General features: G+C 40.8%; 1 protein-coding gene across 1 annotated transcript; it reads left to right on the top strand.

Annotated features, from left to right (window-relative positions):
• The first annotated feature begins 17,302 nt into the window (after positions 1 to 17,302).
• Positions 17,303 to 17,766, top strand: LOC101525332 (10 kDa heat shock protein, mitochondrial-like). The gene has a single exon (XM_036493591.2). The coding sequence runs from the start codon at positions 17,343 to 17,345 to the stop codon at positions 17,649 to 17,651; it is 309 nt and encodes a 102-aa protein (XP_036349484.2). The 5' UTR covers positions 17,303 to 17,342; the 3' UTR covers positions 17,652 to 17,766.
• Positions 17,767 to 19,881: the final 2,115 nt, after the last annotated feature.

Below are 19,881 nucleotides of genomic sequence, written 5' to 3'. Positions count from 1 at the left end.
TATGTTTGCAAGGAAAGAATCTTGATGGAATTTGAACTGTAATACTGCACCAAGGTGGAGGAATCCACCGGGGGGAGGGGCATAGGGAGGGGTGGGGGGATTCCCAGACCCTATGAAACTGTCACATAATGCATAATAATTAATTTAAAAAAATCCAAGTATGTCTCAAAAGCCATGGTTTAAAAGTGCAAACTATTACCTTCCTTCATGTTCTGTTGAAGAGACAGAACTTTTGGCTCTACCAACAGCAGGAGGACTGTCTGGGAAATGAGGCAGCTGGCAGGGTGCCTGCCTCCTGCCTGCCTCCTGGGAACATATTGTAGTGGTCTGGTGTATTTCTCTGTCATAGTTACTCATAGTTCTCAGAAATTTACTTTCATTTGATTGAATGTTTATGTAGTAAGAAATATGAATGCATCCAGACATAGTAAAAACAAAAGGCAAACCACTGGATGCTTTTGAATCAGACCTATGTATAAATCCTGGCTCCACTATTTAATAATTGCATAAGTCTTGGGTAAATCTACTTAAACTCTTTGAGCCATAATTTTCAGAGTTGCAAAATAGGGATGCTATTTCTTTAGAAAGACAATATATGAGATTTTATATAACCTGTAATATATATACACTTGATATTTATTTATATCTTTATGCATACACAAAGTACTCATTAAATGGCGATTTTTATTTTAAACTTAGTAAAATCATTTCCAATGGATTTTTCTCAGTTAATGTTACCATTGACTGTGAAACTCACAGTTTCCTTATATGTGAAGCTTTTTCCCCGTCACTTAAATTACTTTCCACTTGTACTTACCAGGTGCTTAGGAATCATCACATCTGATTTCTGAGACATTGAGTGGCCTTTTCAAGATCATAGAGGTAATTGTCAGGAAAGATGAGAATCAACCTTCAGTCTTTTCACTTCTAGTTGACTGTGTTATCCAATGATTTCTATTAAATTTACTGAAAATTGAATGCTCCAAACGTGTGACTTCTAAGTGGAAATTGTGAATGTTCCATTTCTATGGTTTGGTTGGGCATGACTTCTTGTCCAACTACTGTTTCCCTGAATTCCCTGTCATTTTTAGTCTCATAATACAGAAGTTATCTTCAAACCATAAATTTTATTATTTCTCAAGAAGTTACTTCTGCCCAGTTATTAAAATGTGACTTTCAATTCTTTTTTCTAAAAAATACTGTTTTTTAAAGGACATATAATGTAGAATCTTTAAATGACACAATTTAAATAGATATTTTCTTTCTTACTTCTCTCCTCTCCATATGCTGTATGTTTCTTAGTATATACTGTATATTCTATTAAAAAGCAATACAAGTTAGTAAGAGTGATTTGAGAGAATTGAATGTCCTGTGCTTATTACCAAAAAGAACATTGACTTCCAGCTCTAGATCATGTGTTGAGTGTTGATAGTAGGATTGGATAGTCTTTTCTTATCTGCTCCATGTGCAGGTAGGGGAGCTTGTGACCTAATGGTGACACTTTTGGGTTTTCCTTTTTGTTTTTTTCTGCAGATCATGATCTTTATAATCCCATTAATAGGGCTTAGCAATCAGAAAATTCAATTTTTTAAAAATATTTATTTATCTTTATTGGAAAGGCATATTTACAGAGAGAAGGAGGGAGAGAGAAAGAGACACTTCATTCACTAGTTTACTTCCCAATTGGCCACAATGGCTGGACTTGAGCTGATCTCAAAAGCCAGGAGCCATGGGCTGTTTCCTGTTCTCCCACATGGGTGCAAGGTCCCAAGACTTTGGGCTGTCCTCTGCTTTCTCAGGCCATAAGCAGGATGCTGGATCAAAAGTGGAGCAGTGGGGACACAAACCAGCTCCCTTTTCGGATCCTGGCATTTGAAGGCGGAGGGTTAGACAATGCAGCCATTGCATTTGGCCCAGGAAATACAATCTACTACTGCCTTTTGCACTGTGAAGAAGTCTCATGGAGTTCCTTTGCAGCACAAGATGACTGGATGCATGTCCTTCTCCTACAGCATCAGCTCTCCAGAACAAATTACTCTAGGCTATGGAAAGTTACAAAGAATTCTTGGTCACAGGGAGCTAGAGGGCTGTGATTCCAGAGAGCAGGAACATCAAAAGCAGTATTAGCTTCTTTGTATCACATTCCCAAGGATGGCTCAGGCTCAGGTATGTTTGTGGAAGAGTCCCTAGGAGTGATCTCTTTTTTTGTTTTCCTTATACTCTCTCCTTTTTGTTAAAAGTGTTGAATCATATAGTAATTTTATTTTTCAGCTTTTTGAATAATAAGAGTATAATTTGCCATAATAGCTACATGATTTTATATTCCTGAAATACTGTAAAATGATTTTTTGTCTATACTCTCACCAGTGTTTACCTTTCATTTTTCTGATAATAAATATTCTGACATGAGAAGTAATATCTCATGGTGGCATAGTGGATTTATTTTTAAATTTTTAAAATTTTTATTTTTAGTTCTTTTATATTTATTATTGTTATTATTATTGTTTTTCAATGCAGTTCTATTGGCTCTGTGGTTTCCCCTTCCCCTTTCCAAATTTTCTCCCTTCCACTGATTTTCCCCATATTATTGCAATAGTATAATCCTTCATAAACAGTCACATGACCATCATTTTGCTATTTAAGTGTACCTTACATTGTGGCTATGGACAATGGCAGAGAGTCCAACATCCTATTGTCAAGACATATTTAACAGTTTCTTTGGGAGGTCATTTTTGGTTTGGAAGTAGAGATGCACACTGCACTGCATATTCACAGCTGGGTATGATAGTTTCTATTACACAGTTATTATACTTTCCCTTAATTGAAAAGCCATAAACCAAAATCAACAAGAGGAACAGTAATAAAAAATTTACAGCAACATGAAGTTAAATAACATGCTACCACATTCAGTACCAATATGTCACTGAAGAAATCAAATCCTTCCTGAGGAAAGTGATGCTACTGTATGACCTGTGTGTCACTGAAGAATTAAGTAGGGAAAAAAGTTTTTAAAGAAATGAAATTATAAACAAAACTATCAGAACCTAAGAGATGTAGCAAAACAGTATTAAAAAGGACTTTGATAATGTCTCCCCTCCATTGTTCCCTGTGTTTTGTAGTAAAATAGTCTATCAAGTATAGTCTTGACTCCAACTTTCTTCTCTTTACATGGGTCATTACACTGTTGATGTAGGCAATGGTAGAAAGTTTAATGTTCTGTTCTCTAGATATATTTAGAAGTTTCATTGGGGGTCTAATTCTATTCAGTTGTAGAGATGCTTTCTGCCGATTTTCTTTGGAGACTTAGAAGATCTCTATGAGAAAAATTACAAAACACTAAATACAGAAATAGAAGATCTTAAAAATGGAGAAATATATCATGTTCCTGGATGTGCAGAGTCAGCATCATCAAAAAAGTCAGTGATACCAAAGCTAATATATAGATTCAATATGATACCAATCAAAATCCCAAGAACATTCTTTACAGAGCTGGGAAAAATGATGCAGAAATACAAGAGACCACAAATAGCCAAAATTATATTGAAGAGTAAGAATCTAGCTGGTGGGATCACAATCAGACATTAGAACATATTATAGGGCAGTAGTCATCCAAACATCCTGGTACTGGTACAGAAACAAAGGGGAAGATCAATGGAGCAGCATAGAAACACCAGAAGAGAGGCCACACGTGTACAACCAACACATATACACCACACATGTACAACCAACTAATAGAGGCCACACATGTACAACCAACACATATACACCACACATGTACAACCAACTAATAGAGGCCACACATGTACAACCAACACATATACACCACACATGTACAACCAACTAATAGAGGCCACACATGTACAACCAACTAACTTCCACAAGAACACAGAAAACAACCCAGAGGAAAAAGATGGTCTCTTCAACAAATGCTGTTGGGACAGTTGGATAACAACCCGCAGAAGTCAGAAAATCCTCACCTTTCACCATATACAAAAATCACATCTAACTGGATAAAGGATCTAAACCTACACCTAGAAACCATCAAACTATCGGAGGAATATGTAGGAAATACTCTACAAGATATAGGCATAAGCAAGGCTTCCTAGAAAAATCATCAAAAGCACAGGCAGTCAAGACCAAAATGAACAAATGGGATTACATCAAACTAAGAAGCTTCTTCACAGCAAAGGAAACAATTCTCAAACTGAAGATGCAACCAACAGAGTTGGAGAAAATCTTTGCATACTACACAACAGATCGGGGGCTAATATCCAGGATATACAAAGAATTCCAGAAACACAACAACAAAAGAAAGAAATCAGTTAAGAAGTGGGTGAAGGAAATGAGCAGACATTTTTCAAGGAAACAAATCCAAATGGCTAACAAATGTATGAAAAAATGCTCAAGTCCCTAGCAATAAGGGAAATTCAAATAAAAACCACAATGAGGTTCCATTTAACCTCAGTGAGAATGGCACACATACAGAAAACTCCAACAACCAATGTTGACGAGGGTGTGGGAGAAAAGGTGCCCTACTCCACTGCTTGTGGGACTGTAGATTGGTGCAGTCACTATGGAAGTCAGTATGGAGAACATTTAGGCAATGATCCTGCAATCCCACTCCTGGGAACATATCCAAGAGCACTGATACATACACATAAAAAAGCAATCCGCACCCCTGTATTCATTGCAGCACAATCAACAATTGCAAAAACATGGAAACAACCAACATGCTCATTGAAGGAGGATTTGATAAAGAAATGGTGGTATATCTACCCCCTGGAATACTACTCAGCTATTAAAAAGAATGAAACATTATCTTTTGCAGCCAAATGGTCCCAACTGGAGACCATTATGCTCAGTGAAATGAGTCAATCACAAAAGGACAAATATATGCACGCTATAATATAGGATAATCTCTATTGAGAATGCAAAACAAAAACTTAGGAAAATAATATAATCTTTCAAATGAAGGATATACTTCCTCCTTTTAAGTTCATCAGTCTGTATTGCTCCATCTTCTGCCTTGTGAAACGGCTTTTCCCTTCTCTCCAGCCTCAGAAGAAAAGGGGAGAAAGTTTGTCCGTATTTGTCTTATAAGTAATAAGACTTCATTATTTAATCAAATGTTACCAGAACTATCCCTTGGCTTGGTTGTCATTTGGAAATAGTGAAATCTGGTCCCAGTAACATCTCATAACCTCATTGTTCACCTGGGAAGAAAGTGTATGCTACCAAAGTGAGCAATTTGAAAGAAAACACTGTTTAATATCATATCAGGAAATAATAGTCCTGTTGTCACCTGGGTGTAACTTTGCCTCTTAAGAAATATTCAGACTTCGCATTATTATTTTAATGAGAATTTAAGTTTTTGCTTGGGCTCCATGTACCTCATGTGGGCTTTCCCCTCCCCCTTAGTATGGATAATGACATATACACTGGATAATGACATATATATCTGGAAGCAGAGATACTGGGTTTGATTATTGTTTTCTATTCAATTACTGATATCCTTGAAATATTGTGGTTACTGCATCACAATATTATTCTCCTCCATTAATCTTCCTCCAACCAAATAGAAAAATTCTGACATGGGTCAATATCTTGAAGTTACAGTGAGGTATATTCATTATGTCTTATTGTCACAAGTAGCAGAAATTATAATGAGACTGAGAAAAAATGATTAATTTGTGCAAATAGTAACTTGAAGGGAAGTACATTTAACTTCAGGCTTGGCTGGATCCAGGGGTATCAATCAGTACCATCTCTGTCTTCCTACCTCTCAACTCTGCTTCTCTGTTTTCGTCATTCCTGAACCCTCTTGGACAGTGACTCCAGGAAGAATTCCAGCATAGGCTACTATCTTAACCTACTCTTGAGATGGGAGTAATTTCAATTGTTGATCAAATTTGGGTCCTATATCCATCCCTGCCAACAGAGAAACCGAGTTACTTTAGAATGGGAAGAAGATGTTTCTTATTGTGAGCAATACTGTATGGCTAACAAATCTATATGTTCACTCTGGGAAGTGTGGAACTGTTATGATGGGCAATCAATACACGGTGCAGATAATGTGATATCAAATATTGATATTCTGAGCCCAGAAGGTTAGTGTGGAAGGAGTGCCTAAAAAGTAGGAAATTATAGATGAAAGCCATCAGAGACCATTTCACACAAACAGTGCTTTTTGTCCTGGATTTTAGAGAAAGCTTGCAGATGAATAACAGCTAATAAAAGAAATAAAGACCCAGGCAGGGAAAGGGAGGGAGTGAGGAGAATCCATTTAAAGGCACAAACGTGGCTCATCTAAAACAAAGGATGACACAGAGCACACAGCTCCCTACCCGTCAGAGTTTGCTGTTCAGCAAAGCTATCTGTGATGTTTTACTTCTCGCTGTTCCCTTGGCTCCCCTGGGGCTGCATCAAAGTGCTGCTATTTCTGGGGGATTCTGAGACCTAGCCACATTGGAGAATTTGACAACTGTAGACAAAGGGAGGAAGACTTCAGGAGCAGCTCTTTTCTCCAGCAAAGAATGGTGCCTGGGAGGGAGGGTCCCTCCCTTTCTCTTCCCAACCCCTCCCTCACCTGCTGGCAGATGCCGGAAACTACACCAAGGACATTGTGTTTGTGAGGTGGCAGTGTGGTCACTGCTGGACAAGGATGCAATTTTTTTCATATCATAGTGTTAATGAAGGCAGATTGGTAAAGTGGGCAGAGGACACTATTAAAATCTGGTTGTGGAAAGAGAGCAGCTAAGAACATGGGAGGATTTCAGGAGAAGCAGGCAGATGTCAAGGACAAATGACATGCAACTTGATTCTGCAGTGATCGTGAGCTGTTGCTGGTAGTGGACGGACCAATGTCCTCTGCTGTGTAACGTGGTAGCAACCTTTCTCCTAACTGTTGTTCTAGAAAAGCAATACAAAGTTTTATTTGCCGGCACATCACACATCACATTGTGTGTGTGTGTGTGTGTGTGTGTGGTGGAGGGTGTTGTCTCGATAACTCTGTAACCTCTTGGCTTCAGTGTTTTGTTATGCTCAGAATGGAGTGTCACAGGGTGATGAACCTGTTGTCACTCACATCTCAGCCCCTGGCAAGCCAAGTGCACCGGAGAAGCAGACAGGGCTGCTGAGTGGAGGACTCTGTCTGTGGCCAGCTTTGGGGGAGGACTTTGCTCTTGGGGGTGCTTTTATAGCTTACTCTGGGCTGCATTCCTGTATTTATGTTGGCAGCCACAGAGATTCAGAACCCAGGATGACACTTGCATGACCCTTTTTTTTAAAGGGTTATAAATATGTAACTCTTTTTTGCAAGAAATCAAAGCTCTTTCTTTTGGGGCATATTTTATAATCAGTTACCAGCAACCCCTTCCCCTTTGTTTCTCAGAAATACGTTAGATTACATTTTAATGCAATTTGCATTAATGATTCATTATCATTAAATTATCAGCATTTTCTTTAGGAGTATGCAAATAAGCTCCCTACAGTTGTGTTTGAAAACCACACTAAGAGGTCTGGTCTCAGGGTCCCAGGTATCCTGGGGGGAGTGCTTTCCACTGAGACATCTTCAGAGTTCTCCTTTCTCACTCCTAATTCTTGTTAGGGGCCTTTCTTTCTAAGGTCAGAAACTTAAACTCTTGATAGAGCAGAAATAAACATAAAAGGTAGAATTGACACAGCAGGTGTGTCATATAACTTTCCGTTGTGGAAAGCCTGGAGTTAGGAATGACTTGGGGGATTGTTTAGCTCCAAGTTCAGTTGCTTGCTGGCCTTAGGCAAACTCCTTGGTTCTTCCTAGTCAGAGCTTTCTTAATTATAAAATCTGAATAGTATGGTGGTGTCAGAAACCTGAAAAGACATGGTATGTGCCAGGAGGTAGCAGTCTGTATCACAAATTGGTTTCCTCCTTTTGTGCATAGACAGGCACTTTTCAGCTGCTGTAGCAGATGCTGCGTTCACCTTAATTCAGTTGGTGGTGTATGAGTCTGGACAGGCTCATCTGTGCCGCAGTAAAGTAAGGGTTCTCAAGAGAATCCATAGGCTAGCTGTGATGCAGATGTGTGAGAGGGTACTGTGAGGGCAGCTGGCTCACATAATCAGGACAGCTGTGAAATCCCCATTGGTATGCTGTCTGAAAGCTGAAGAACCACAGAAGTCAGCAGAGCGGCTCAGCCCTGAAGGAGGAACTGAGAAACTGCCAAGACACTGATATGAGTCCCGGAGTGTGAAGACCAGGAGACCTAACACTTTTATGTCCCAATGCAAGAGAAGATGGGTATCACAACCGGGGTGAGGTTGAGGCGAGAGGAAAGAGGACGGGCAAGAATGGGAGGAGAAGAAACAGCACCTTCCTTTCCACAGCCTTTCTTTCCCTTCAGCCCACCAAGTGGTGCTTCTCCATCTTGGTGAGAGGAGATGGATCAGTCTCTCCAGCATACCCAGACGTAATGCTCTACCAGCTCACTGGATATCATTTAATCTGTTCAAACTAATGCCTAAATGTAGATCACAAGCCCCAAAATCCAAGTAGCTGCAAAAATGAAGGCTTGTTTTCTAGCTCATGCTATGGGTTCTCTGTGGGTGAGCTGCACCTTTCTTCTTCTTGGCCAAAGAGCCAGAGGATGGAACAGCTTCTGTCTGAGGTATCACAGTTACGATGGCAGCAGGAAACGAAACAGTGATGCAATTCACTTCGCCGATAGTTCACTGACCCAACCAACTCATGGCTAAGCTTGATATTAAAGGAGAATTCCTTAGGTCTTTGTAGGTTTTCTTGTTGACAGCATTGCTGAAACTGAAGGTCTGAATCAGAATGAGAACCAGTTTAGAACTTTTACAGACACATTGATTCAGCCCTGATAAATCAAAAAGCCCTGGAATAAACATTTGTGCAAGTGTACAGCCTCCAGCGAACAATCACCATGCTAAAAGGTTAAGGTTGACCTAAGCGTCAATAAAATTAGCAAACTGACCAGTGTTAAAAAGAGAAAACTCTACCTTTTCCTCCAAGTTCTCACAAGTCTTGCTCCATTTTTTTTGTGTTAGACTTTTATTGAATTGTCCCATGGCCGCCTCATTTATAATTTAGGAAGCAGGTGAATTGAATGCTTTTTATTTCTCCAAGGAAAATAAAGAGCCTGGTTGCTTTTTGTTTGTTTGTGGCTCCCCATTGATTTTTTTCAGGGGGCCAGAGGTTCACCGTGGAAATCAGCAACACTGCCTTGACATCCGTCTCCCTGGGAGGCAGGGAGATGGATAATGAGGCAAAACCAACCCTTGATTAGCCATTCAGTTTGGGCAGTACCTAGTCCTGGCTGTACAGAAGGTTTTCAGTTAGCGTTTCATTACTTTGTGAATCAATCAAGAATATTGGGTTTACCTTCCTAGCTTACTCAGTTTTTTTCCTGTGGTACAAAACCAAGCTAGGAAAGAAAAGCCCTAGCGATGAGGAGGGGAGGAAGGAGGACGCATGTAGACGCATGTAGACGAAGGAGCGTGTCCAAGTGCAGCCTCCTTACTTCAGTTGCCTGTTGAATGCTGATCTTCTTTAATCTTTGCTAATCACATCTTCTAGTCCAAGATGTGAAAAAAAATGAAAATATATGGAAAAAATAAAAGGAGATGGGTTCTGAGCTAGTGCTTATACACATACTACTGCAAAAAAGACTCCACATGCTGCTAGGAAAGACCTGGCACATTGTGCACTAAACCCTTACTTGAAGTTTAACGAGGGGGCTGACAGGCATCATCCACTCTGCTGGATCCGAGGAACACATCAAAGATCAAGACTACAAAGGACTTTCCTAGGGTTTTTGGAGTCTGTGCGACTCCCTCTCAGGCTGGTGCTTACTTGTGGGTTTAGGCTATTCTTCCCATTTCATCAAATATGGAGGTGAAAGTTTAAGCAGGAAGTCAGGGAGGGACACAATCAGGGGGAAGACGATGGTCAAGCAGGACTTTGTTCTTGCAGCCTTTCCAATGCATCTCTCTTTGTGTGTTCAGATGCCTGGTGAGCACCTGCCAGGCTGGCCCTGTATCTTGGCAGAAGTTGTCCGCTCTGAGGTTCAAGGGAATCATTGGTCTCTCAGCTTCCTGTGCTACCAGGTGAAGGGCCGACAGCTGGAATTCTATAGGCTGAAAGATTGTCTTGACACATGGTTTCAGTTTTTGTTAAAGTGGAAATGCCTCTGGGAGAAGTCAAGTCTCAGAATAAATTCAACAAAAATGTATTTCCCATAGTACTAGAGACTGGGAAGTTCAAGGTAAGAGTGCCGATGCAGAGCCACCCATTCCTAGGTTCATGGGTAGTATCTTTTTGCTGAGTACCCTCATCCAGAAGGGGAAATGAGCTCTCTGGGATCTATTTTATGAGAACACTGATCTCTTTCGTGAGGATGCTACCTTCATGATCTAATCACTTCCCAAAGGTCCCACCTCCTAATACTGGAGGTTGGGAATTCAATATGGAAATTTAGGGGGACCCAATTGTTTATACCACAGCCGGCTTCTCCCATGTCCATTCACCTGTGATCATTCTCTCTTGCTGGCTGCCAGAAGATGACCACAGCTGCCTTTCACAGGCACTTGCTGAAGGTGGCTGGACTTCTGTCAGCATACTTTCCTGAAGGACTACATGGAAGAGGGCAACCTCAATGAGCTTGTCCATGTGGTGCTGCTATGTGGAGCAAGACATGAAGTGCTATTATGGTAACCCCATTTTACATCTTGTGTACATTTCTTTTACTACTAATTAATGAGAAGAGGAGGAGATGGACTGTAATGTTAAATAAAAATCACCATGTTAGACAACCCAATCTGAGTTTGAGTTCTGGATTTGCTATTAAGTGCTAACACTAATTTCTTAACCAGGACTGTTTTCAGTTTGGTTTTTTAAAAAAATGTACTCACCTTTTTGCCATTTGGAGCATAAGCCATATATTCATCAGTTTCTCTGCTGAAGTGTTGCCTAACTGAAGTTGCCTTTGGGAAAAGAGGGTGGAGGGTAACTGGTAGGATGCTGGCTAGCACCGCTGGACTGCAAGATTATTACTCTCCGTAAAGGATGCAGAAATAATTAGCTTATGTTAGCTTTTGCCATGAATGTTATGAAAGCACAATGGCAAACCTTTTAACTATTATTGGATGTTCAAGGTATATCTGTGAAAAGGTCCCAGCTGAACACTGATATGAAGGAACTGATGTCCTTTGGAGAGGGACAATGACTCACTGCAACTTGCTGCACATAAGAGCAAGTGACAGATTGCACGTGAGGGGGTATTTGACACTGTGGTGACTGCAAGTGGTTTGAATCATAACCCTTAGTTCCAGGTGTTGATATTTCATTCTAAGAGTTGTCATCTGGAATCTCTATCTGGATGATAGTCAAAAAGGCGCAAAGTTCAGAGGGAGTGGAGGTCATTGAACGATGGGTCCCCTACATTGCAGATTTCAGATTTCTACTGAAGTGCTTACCTTGACTCACCATGCTGCAGGGAACACCTGGGTGTTTCCACCTAGGCCTGGAGAAGTGTTTTTCCAAGGGCACAGGACTACGAGGTTGAGCTCTTCCTGCCACTTGAAGCAGCAGCCCACCACCTTGGGAAAAAGCTGGAAACATTTGGATTAAACCAAGCCTTTGGAAGCTAATGGAGACCTTGACTTCTGTACTGCAAAGGTTCAGGGAGCTAGAAAACAAGCAGTGTGGAAGGGGAGTCAGGACACGAAGATGCCAAACAATAGGGATGTACCTTTTTGGGTACTGATTCTCTGTCTTTAAAAATAATGGCATTACTTGTTTTATTGGTTATTCTGAAGAGAGGTAGCGCCGTAAATGGTTGGTTTTATTTTCAAAGATGGTTTTCCAGTAAAAGTAAATAAAGAAGGTTCCTTCTGAGTCCTCAACTGTTGGAAACTGGAAGATCAGTTGTACTTGCTGGTTCATAGAGACACATCAACTTTCCCTGGAGTGAATCTGTATTCTAACCCATGCTATCCTGAGCTGTACCTTGATTTTCTTTTCTCAGTCCATCTGGGAAGCTCTGAATGGACTAGGTTGCTAAAAGGTTGCTGGAAGCTGTAGCAGTAATGACCTTTAGCGCACAATGCAGAGAGAAGTGATAGAAATGATTTTTGTTTATTCTGCCTTGTATTATCATGGATTCCTTAATGTTAATTTTTTTTCTAATCTGATTGAAGACTAAAATCAGACAATTGCATCCAATTTCTTGAAAGTGTTCAGTGTTAGCTATCTCTTCATTTTATGGCCTCCTAAATAAAAAAAATAATTTTTTTTGTCCAGGGTGTTGGTTGTGTTTCTAGGGTTGGGGAGTGAGAAATCTGGAGGAAGGAAATATTCTGGGGCATGGGAGCAGGGAGAAGGAATGAGAGAGAAAAGGAAGTTGAGGTAAGGAAGGAAACTTGTAAAGGTTGGAAACTTGGACAAAATGGGACATGAAATTGTAGAAGCTGTGTGGGAATGGTCCTTGGGGGAATGAGACGACTGAGAGAACAGGACAACCTCAGAGATGGTTGTGTCATACATTGGGTAGTACTGTTGTCTCCCTTCACCTTGTTCTTTCTTTTACAATAAGTGATCTTTACCAAAGATGCTCGCCACTCTTCAAGTCTTTAGCTCGCCACTCTTTAAGTCTTTACACAGTTGGATTGCGTTTGTTTAGATATCTCTCTATACTAATCTGGGAAGGACTCATTTTATCAGGGATATAATAGTTACAGATAATATTCCATAATCTGAATCAGAAGTTGGAAGGTTTTTAAGGAGTTGTGTGGGAGGGGACATTTGCAGAGCTGGTAAGACCCTGGTTAAAATGCTCATGGCCATAGGTCTGACATTGTGTTGCAGTAACTAAGTTGCCACTTGGGGAACCCACATTCTATATTTAAGTGCTGATTGAAGTTCCAGCTATCCTGCTTCCGTCCAGCTCCACGCTAATGTGCTAGGAAGCAACAGGTGGTGGGAAAACCTGTCACATATGGGGTAAAATCCTGTACTTATGGGGAACTGGGTAAAGTCACTGGCTCCTGTCTTCAGCTTGGTCCAACCCCAGACCGTTGTGGCCCTTTGGGGAGTGAGCTGGTAGATGGAAACTAAATCTCTCCCTTTGCCTCCTAATTAAAAAATAATTTTGAAAAAAGCTATCATAAAAAGGCCTGTGTGTAAAAATGTGAGGAGTTGGCTATAGCCAGTTTTTCTGTAAGATCTCAGCAAAACTGAATCATGTTTGAGGTCCAAGTCTCTCTCTCTCATCTCCCCAAGTTAATTTAGCATACCTGTTACAATTTAATCTCTTTTCTGTTTTTATCGAAACAAGTCTAAACAAGCTCTGGTTCTTTCTGGCAAGTATTTGTAGATGTCCTGAGGAAAGAGGTAACAAACAGGTACAATACGAATTAGGCAAGTAAATTGGCCGTTTATACAGAGCAAGTACCAGACTGTGGGAGCCCAAAAGAGACCCATCAGTTACTGACTTGAAAAGTAACTCAGGCTGAGGCAAGCTAAGAGTTGGTGAGCAGTGGAGAGGCTAATTCCTCTTAAGCCAGCTGCATCTTTTCTGTAGGGCCTGAGAAGCAAGGTGTACAGTGGAAGGCAGACTGCCTGGACTGTCAGCCCAAACCAGAAACTGAACCCACCTTGAACACACACTCCGTCTCTGTCCCTGCCTCTGTTTTGAGATTTGTTTGTTTTTATTGAAAATGCAGATCTATAGAGAGAAGGAGAGAAACAGAAAAAGCTCTGGTTCATTCCCCAAGTGGCCACAACAGCCAGAGCTGCACTGATACGAACCTAGGAGCCAAGAGTTTCCTCTGGGTCTCCCATGAGGTCCTAAGGCCTTGAGTTGTCCTCCACTGTGTTCCAAGGCCACAAGCAGGGAGCTAGAAGGAAAGTGAGCAGCTGGGACACGAACTGGCACCTATATGGGATCCTGGCGCACACAAGGCAAGGACTGTAGCCGCTATGCTACCGGGCTGGACCCTCTCTCTTTTCAAAGATTTACTTATTTTTGTTTGAAAGGCATATTTACAGAGAGAAGGAGAGACAGAAAGATCTTATATCCAATAATTCACTTTCTAAATGGCCCAATAGCTGGAGCAAAGCTGATCCAAAGCCAGGAGCCAGGAGCTTCTCCCAAATCACTCAAGTGGGTGCAGGATTCCCAAGCTCTTGGACCATCCTGTACTTCTTTCTCAGGCCATAATCAGCGAGTTGTATCAGAAGTGGAGCAGCTGGGACTTGAAACAGTGCCCATATAGAATACTGGTATTGCAGATGGAAGATTTGTATACTACAGCACTGTGCTAGCCTAGGTCTTTCTCTCTTGATGCCAAACAGAGGCTGATGCTATAAATAAATCTTTGCACAGTAGATTTCATAAGCTTCCTGTCCAACACATTTGGGCTCTATGGAGGCTGTGCACAGGAGTCTAAGGTGGGAGCTCAGATCTCACAGTCTGTGGAGTGTAAGGTGAATAAGCAGCCCTTGTTCAACTAAAGTAGGCCCATAGTTCTCCATAGGGAACCAAATTCACTGGGTTCTGAGGCCATGTGTAGACAGGCAAAGTGAAGGATGCTGAAATTAGAGGCCTGGATCTCTGAACCGGGGAGGACGGAGGAGCCTTTTCCGGTTTTTCTCTTGGTCTTTTTTCTGTTTATAGTTAGCCAGCTGTGTCACCTCTGCTGAGATGCCTGTTTAACTGAATCACTCTTAATTCTGGCTGCTGCCTACCTGCACACAAATCCTAAGTCTGCCTGCACACACAACCTAAGGACCCAGGTTTCTTTATTGTCTCCCACTCACGTCTTTACCGGACACAGTAGAAGCCCATCTGTTTGCCTTAGTCAAGTCCTTGGCAATCATTGATCGCCTGCTTTCCTGCCTGATCTAGCATCAAACAGTCTTTGGGAGTCCATGCCCTGGAAATTCCAGAAATCACAGAGGGAAGTTTTCTTCATGCAGTATAGCATTTCCTCTTTGTCACCCATGTGTGTAGGGTCACTGAATACTTTATTTACTTAAAGGGAGAAGTGACAAAAGACTTAAAATGGCATCTTTAAGTTTTATTGCTTAGCAGGAATAAAAGACTTAATACAAAAATATCGCAGGATGGAATATGTGACTCTTACTGGTTGGGAGGATATTGGGGATATCCTAAATGTGGAACACTGTCAGGAATTACCAGAGGTTGGTGCTAATTCTGCAGTGATTGATGCAAATGTAGGAGCCGGCCCTTTGACAAGGGAGTCAGTTTTTAGACTCTGTCAGTAAAGAAGGAGGAGAATTTTAGGGCATATGTTTAACTGGCTTAGGAGATTGGGTGGTGAAAAAAGATGGCTGCATCTGTTTAATGGCCTTATCTCTTGAGGCCTGCATGTGTGACATCATGTGTTGAGGACTGGGTTGGTGGAAAAGGATCAGGCATGGAAGATCTGAAAATAAATGGAAGATGGAAGAGAATTCCAGAGAATGTGAAAGGGAGTTGAGTGCTTATCTGGGAGTTCTGTCATCATAGTAAAGTTACTTTAACGTATAGTGTGTTTATATAGATGCATTCAGCTCCTGGAGGTCAGGTTCAAAGTGTATAAGTATTTTGATTTGACTGCAAAGGAATTTTCCTGGGTGTGTATAAATCAGGGAACAGAGTGTTAGAGTTTAAGATGTTTTAACAGAATGGTTGTATTTTTTTGTCCAGGAACTTAAAAGCTGGATGAGATAGCAAGACAAACAGTGATAAATTCAAAGAATGTTGATTCAAAGAATGTTGATTCAAAGAATGTTGATTTCAATGGATTTGAGTTTTCGCTGAGGTTGCATAACTGATACAGTGGGAAGTTTAGGTAGGCTGAAGCGTATGACTCCCCTCCCCCGCAATATTTCCTGTTTCTAAAGTAAGAACCATGAATTTTTTTTGGCATTCACAGAAGACTTTAATTTTTTTATATTAATTACATTGCATTATGTGGCACAGTCTCATAGGCTCTGGGATTCCCCCAACCCCTCCCCATACCCTCCCCCCATGGTGGATTCCTCCACCTTGTTGCAGTAGTACAGTTCAAATTCAGTCAAGATTGTTTCATTGCAAGCATATACCAAGCATAGAGTCCAGCATCTTATTGTACAGATAAATTCAACAGTTTCTTTGGGAGACCATCTCTGGTCTGAAGGTAGAGCTGGCAGAATATCATCCCGATCAATTAAAAGCCCCAACATAACATCAACAACAACTTACAACATTATGGAATTAATTGATATGGTATTGAGTAACCAATATGTTAAAAAAATGCAAGTTCTTAACCACATCCCTGTGACTACTTCATTGACATTTCAATTTTAGTTTATTTACAACCAGCTTCTATACACCTTAAAATGGCTATAGGGTACTATTCAGCTGTCTCATGTCTGTTTTCATTTTAGAATTTAGCAGTTTATAGTGTTGAAGCATAATTTTGCTGAACTTTGCAGATTTTAGGATAGTCTAAACTGGTTTATAACTCTAACAAGGCATATGTCAACTGTTGAGGTGCAGAATCGTTTTAGGAGGGGTGTGCAGAGAAATCTTCAATACCTTAGTGAGGGGTAACTAATCTTTGTGTCCTACCTAGTAAGGTATATGTGAATCCAAGCTGACCATTTCCTGTCTGGTTCTAAGCTTTCCTTGTTAAGAACCATGAATGTTACATTGTGTGGCAAAGTGACTTTGTGATATGATTACATTTAGGGTCTTGAGATGGGGGAGATTATTTGAACTTACGCCAGCAAATCCCAGTTGTAATCATAAACATTTGATCAGGAAGCAGTGGAGAAAGATGTGACCTCAGAAACACTAGGGGAGGAGGTGAAAACGAGAGGTTTTCAATGCTGCTTAGAGGGTTTTGAAGATACAGGAAGAAGCTGTGAACCAAGGAAATCAAAGAGGCCGGTTCTGGAAAATTAGGGTGCAAGAACACTTGTCCACGGAATATCTATTCAGTTCCATGCTTTTCTCTAGGGAATAGTCTGATTTGGGAGGGGACTTCTCTCTTTGGAAGTCCCAAATACTAATAGCTCTTTTTCTACTCAATGCCAGGGAGGGCTGGGCAGCTGGTTAGCCCCTTAAGGAGGCTAATCTCCTGAAGAGATTTAAGATTTTATAAAGAAAATGTGACTGTGCACAGTACTCTTCAACATTTCGCTTGTTCTGTAAACTAGTGTTGGATCCAGCTCTACAGTGACAACAGTGTGTGTGTAATATACAAGGTGAAGGATTGAACGCGCCCCTGCGAGGTCGGCCTGTGGTGCGTGTCTCTCCTTGCGGAGGCGTGTGAGCGGAGCGGGAGCTGCGGCCATGGCGGGACAAGCATTTAGGAAGTTTCTGCCTCTTTTTGACCGGGTGCTGGTGGAAAGCAGTGCCGTGGAAACCGTCACCAAAGGAGGCATTATGCTCCCGGAGAAGTCTCAAGGGAAAGTGTTGCAGGCGACAGTAGTGGCTGTGGGATCGGGCTCTAAAGGAAAGGTTGGAGAGATTCAGCCAGTTAGCGTGAAAGTTGGAGATAAAGTTCTTCTTCCAGAATATGGAGGCACCAAAGTAGTTCTAGATGACAAGGATTATTTTCTATTTAGAGATGGTGACATTCTTGGAAAATACGTAGATTGAAATCTATTGAAATGGCGTCACATGAAGCTGCCCATTCCACTGACGTTCTGAAATCTTTCATCATGTAAATAATTTCCGTGTCTCTTTTATAATAAACTGATGCTGTCTAATGACATCCATTGTCCCTAAACTTTAGTTACACGGTTCCGGTGTAAACATTTCCAAATAAAATATATAAACAAGCAAAAAAAAAAAAAAAAACCAAGGTGAAGGATTGAAGGGTAATGCGGTGGCCACCAAGTGCAGCTGGCTTTGGATCTTCATTCTAGCTGTTACCAGCAGCAAAATCTTGCAGGCAGCACCAACTTCTAGGAGCTTCATTTTTCCCATCTCCAAAATAATATTCACAATTCTATTTACTTTGTGAAGATTAAATAAATTAATTCTTACAATGTGCATTTCATAGTAGTCAATATTGTTAGGTTAATGAGGGTGGAATTCAGCACAAATCCTGTGCCAAATAATCCTGGAAATGTAGTTTTTAAGTTGGCAAGTGCTTTTGTTTGAGCAAACCAGCCCTGCAGTATCTTTGGAGTCAGAGAAAAATGCTGCTTTGGCATTGGCAATATTGATTGGAGGATCTGCCCAGGACTCTGGGAAGACTCCGCCAATACTGCTCATAAATGACAGTGAGGCAAGGAGTTGTAAAATGCTTAATGGGAAAAACCTATGAAAATTTTAAGCCTTCTATAATCCTGATTAAGAATAATTTACATCATTCAAATTATATCAGAAAATGTCAGTGGTTATGAGTTAATCCATTTCAGATTGATTTTATTTGTGTTAAATTGGCATTTTAGAAAGTGAATTTATTGCTCACAGTTACCTACCCAATGTGAAATTATTAGGATATTAGTAGTGAATGTGCTCTGATTGAATCTATATCATCAATCACATATTCTTAAATCGAACTCTTAATAGTGGCTTATAAGATTAAATAAGAAGATGTGGAGAATGCTGACTGCTTTTCAAGGCTCTAGCCAAGGAGGAGGAAATGGCAGTTCTAAGGCAAATGTACTATTTGTTACTTCATTTTTTACTTTCTAGAATCTTCAACCCCTGTTTTCAAGAGCACTCTCACTTCATGACTCTTGGCGGGAGATAGAATCTCTTGTCCTCGGGATGTAACCAGTAGCATCATAGTAGTGTCTCTTGCAGCTACATTGTGCCTATAACCAAAGCTGAATGCCTCAGATATCCTTCACTTTGAAACATGGTTGGGTTGAGTACAAGAGTAGGATCTGTGAAGCACCCAATATAGGAGGAAGGGTGCAAGCAACTCCAGGCCCAAGACCAGGAACACAGGCAGTACAAGGTGATATCTTGTGTTCCTCAGATTCTAGGAGTATTTCTTGGGTGCATTAAGATCAGTCTTCAATAGGATGACCCTTTATTCCAGCTTGCCTGGGACAGTTCTAGTTTAAAACTAGCATCCTGTATGTTGTATACATTTTAATATTTTATCTATTTAAGGAGGAGGGAAAGGGAGAGAAAGAATGCTCCCTTGCAATGATTTATTCCCCCAAATGCCTGCAACAACTGGGACTGGGCCAAGGCCAAACCCAGGAACTAGAAACCCATTCCAAGTCTTTCACATAAAAGGAAGGAACTCAGTCATTGGAGCCATCATCTGCTGCCGCCCAGGGTCTGCACTGGTGTGAAGCTGGAACTGGGAGTTGGGGCTGGGTGTTGAATACTTTGTGATGTTGGACACAGGTGTCTTACACACTAGACCACATGCCTCGCCCTCCAACAACTTTTTTTTGACTTTAACAAACTCCATTATTGTGACTCTTTCTGTAAACTCATTTGTTATCTTTCTGGGCTTAAATCCCAAGGTCATTATTACTGTCACTCATTTGGATTTATCATTAATCTTTCTCATTCCCTATGCCTCCTGTTATTTGCCTGACAGAACCTTAACCCTAATTCTATCAAATATCAAGCTTGAGATCAAGGGAGGAGAACTACACAGCCACTGTGCAACAAAGTCTGCTAATTTTCATCTTTCTCTTTTTAACATTTTTTTAAACAAAACAATATACATACTAAGAAATGTATGTAGGTGTACAAATGAATAAATATTTTTTTCTCTAGGCATGCTCATAACCAACACACAAATTAAGAACAAAACACAAAATAATACTAGTACCCAAGGGTACTCGCTATTCCCCTCTGGGTCTTATCCAAGATCTTTGCCTATGCCAATGTTTTTCGGTATTTAATCTAT

The sequence above is a fragment of the Ochotona princeps genome, chromosome 18 (assembly GCF_030435755.1).
Source record: "Ochotona princeps isolate mOchPri1 chromosome 18, mOchPri1.hap1, whole genome shotgun sequence".
Lineage (NCBI taxonomy): Eukaryota > Metazoa > Chordata > Mammalia > Lagomorpha > Ochotonidae > Ochotona > Ochotona princeps.
The sequence above is the reverse complement of the archived record's forward strand: the minus strand, read 5'-3'. Positions and strand labels throughout refer to the sequence as shown.

What these genes read in the sequence shown, in the direction of transcription:
- LOC101525332 (XM_036493591.2), top strand. Translation starts at nt 17,343, where the DNA reads ATGGCGGGACAAGCATTTAGGAAGTTTCTGCCTCTTTTTGACCGGGTG.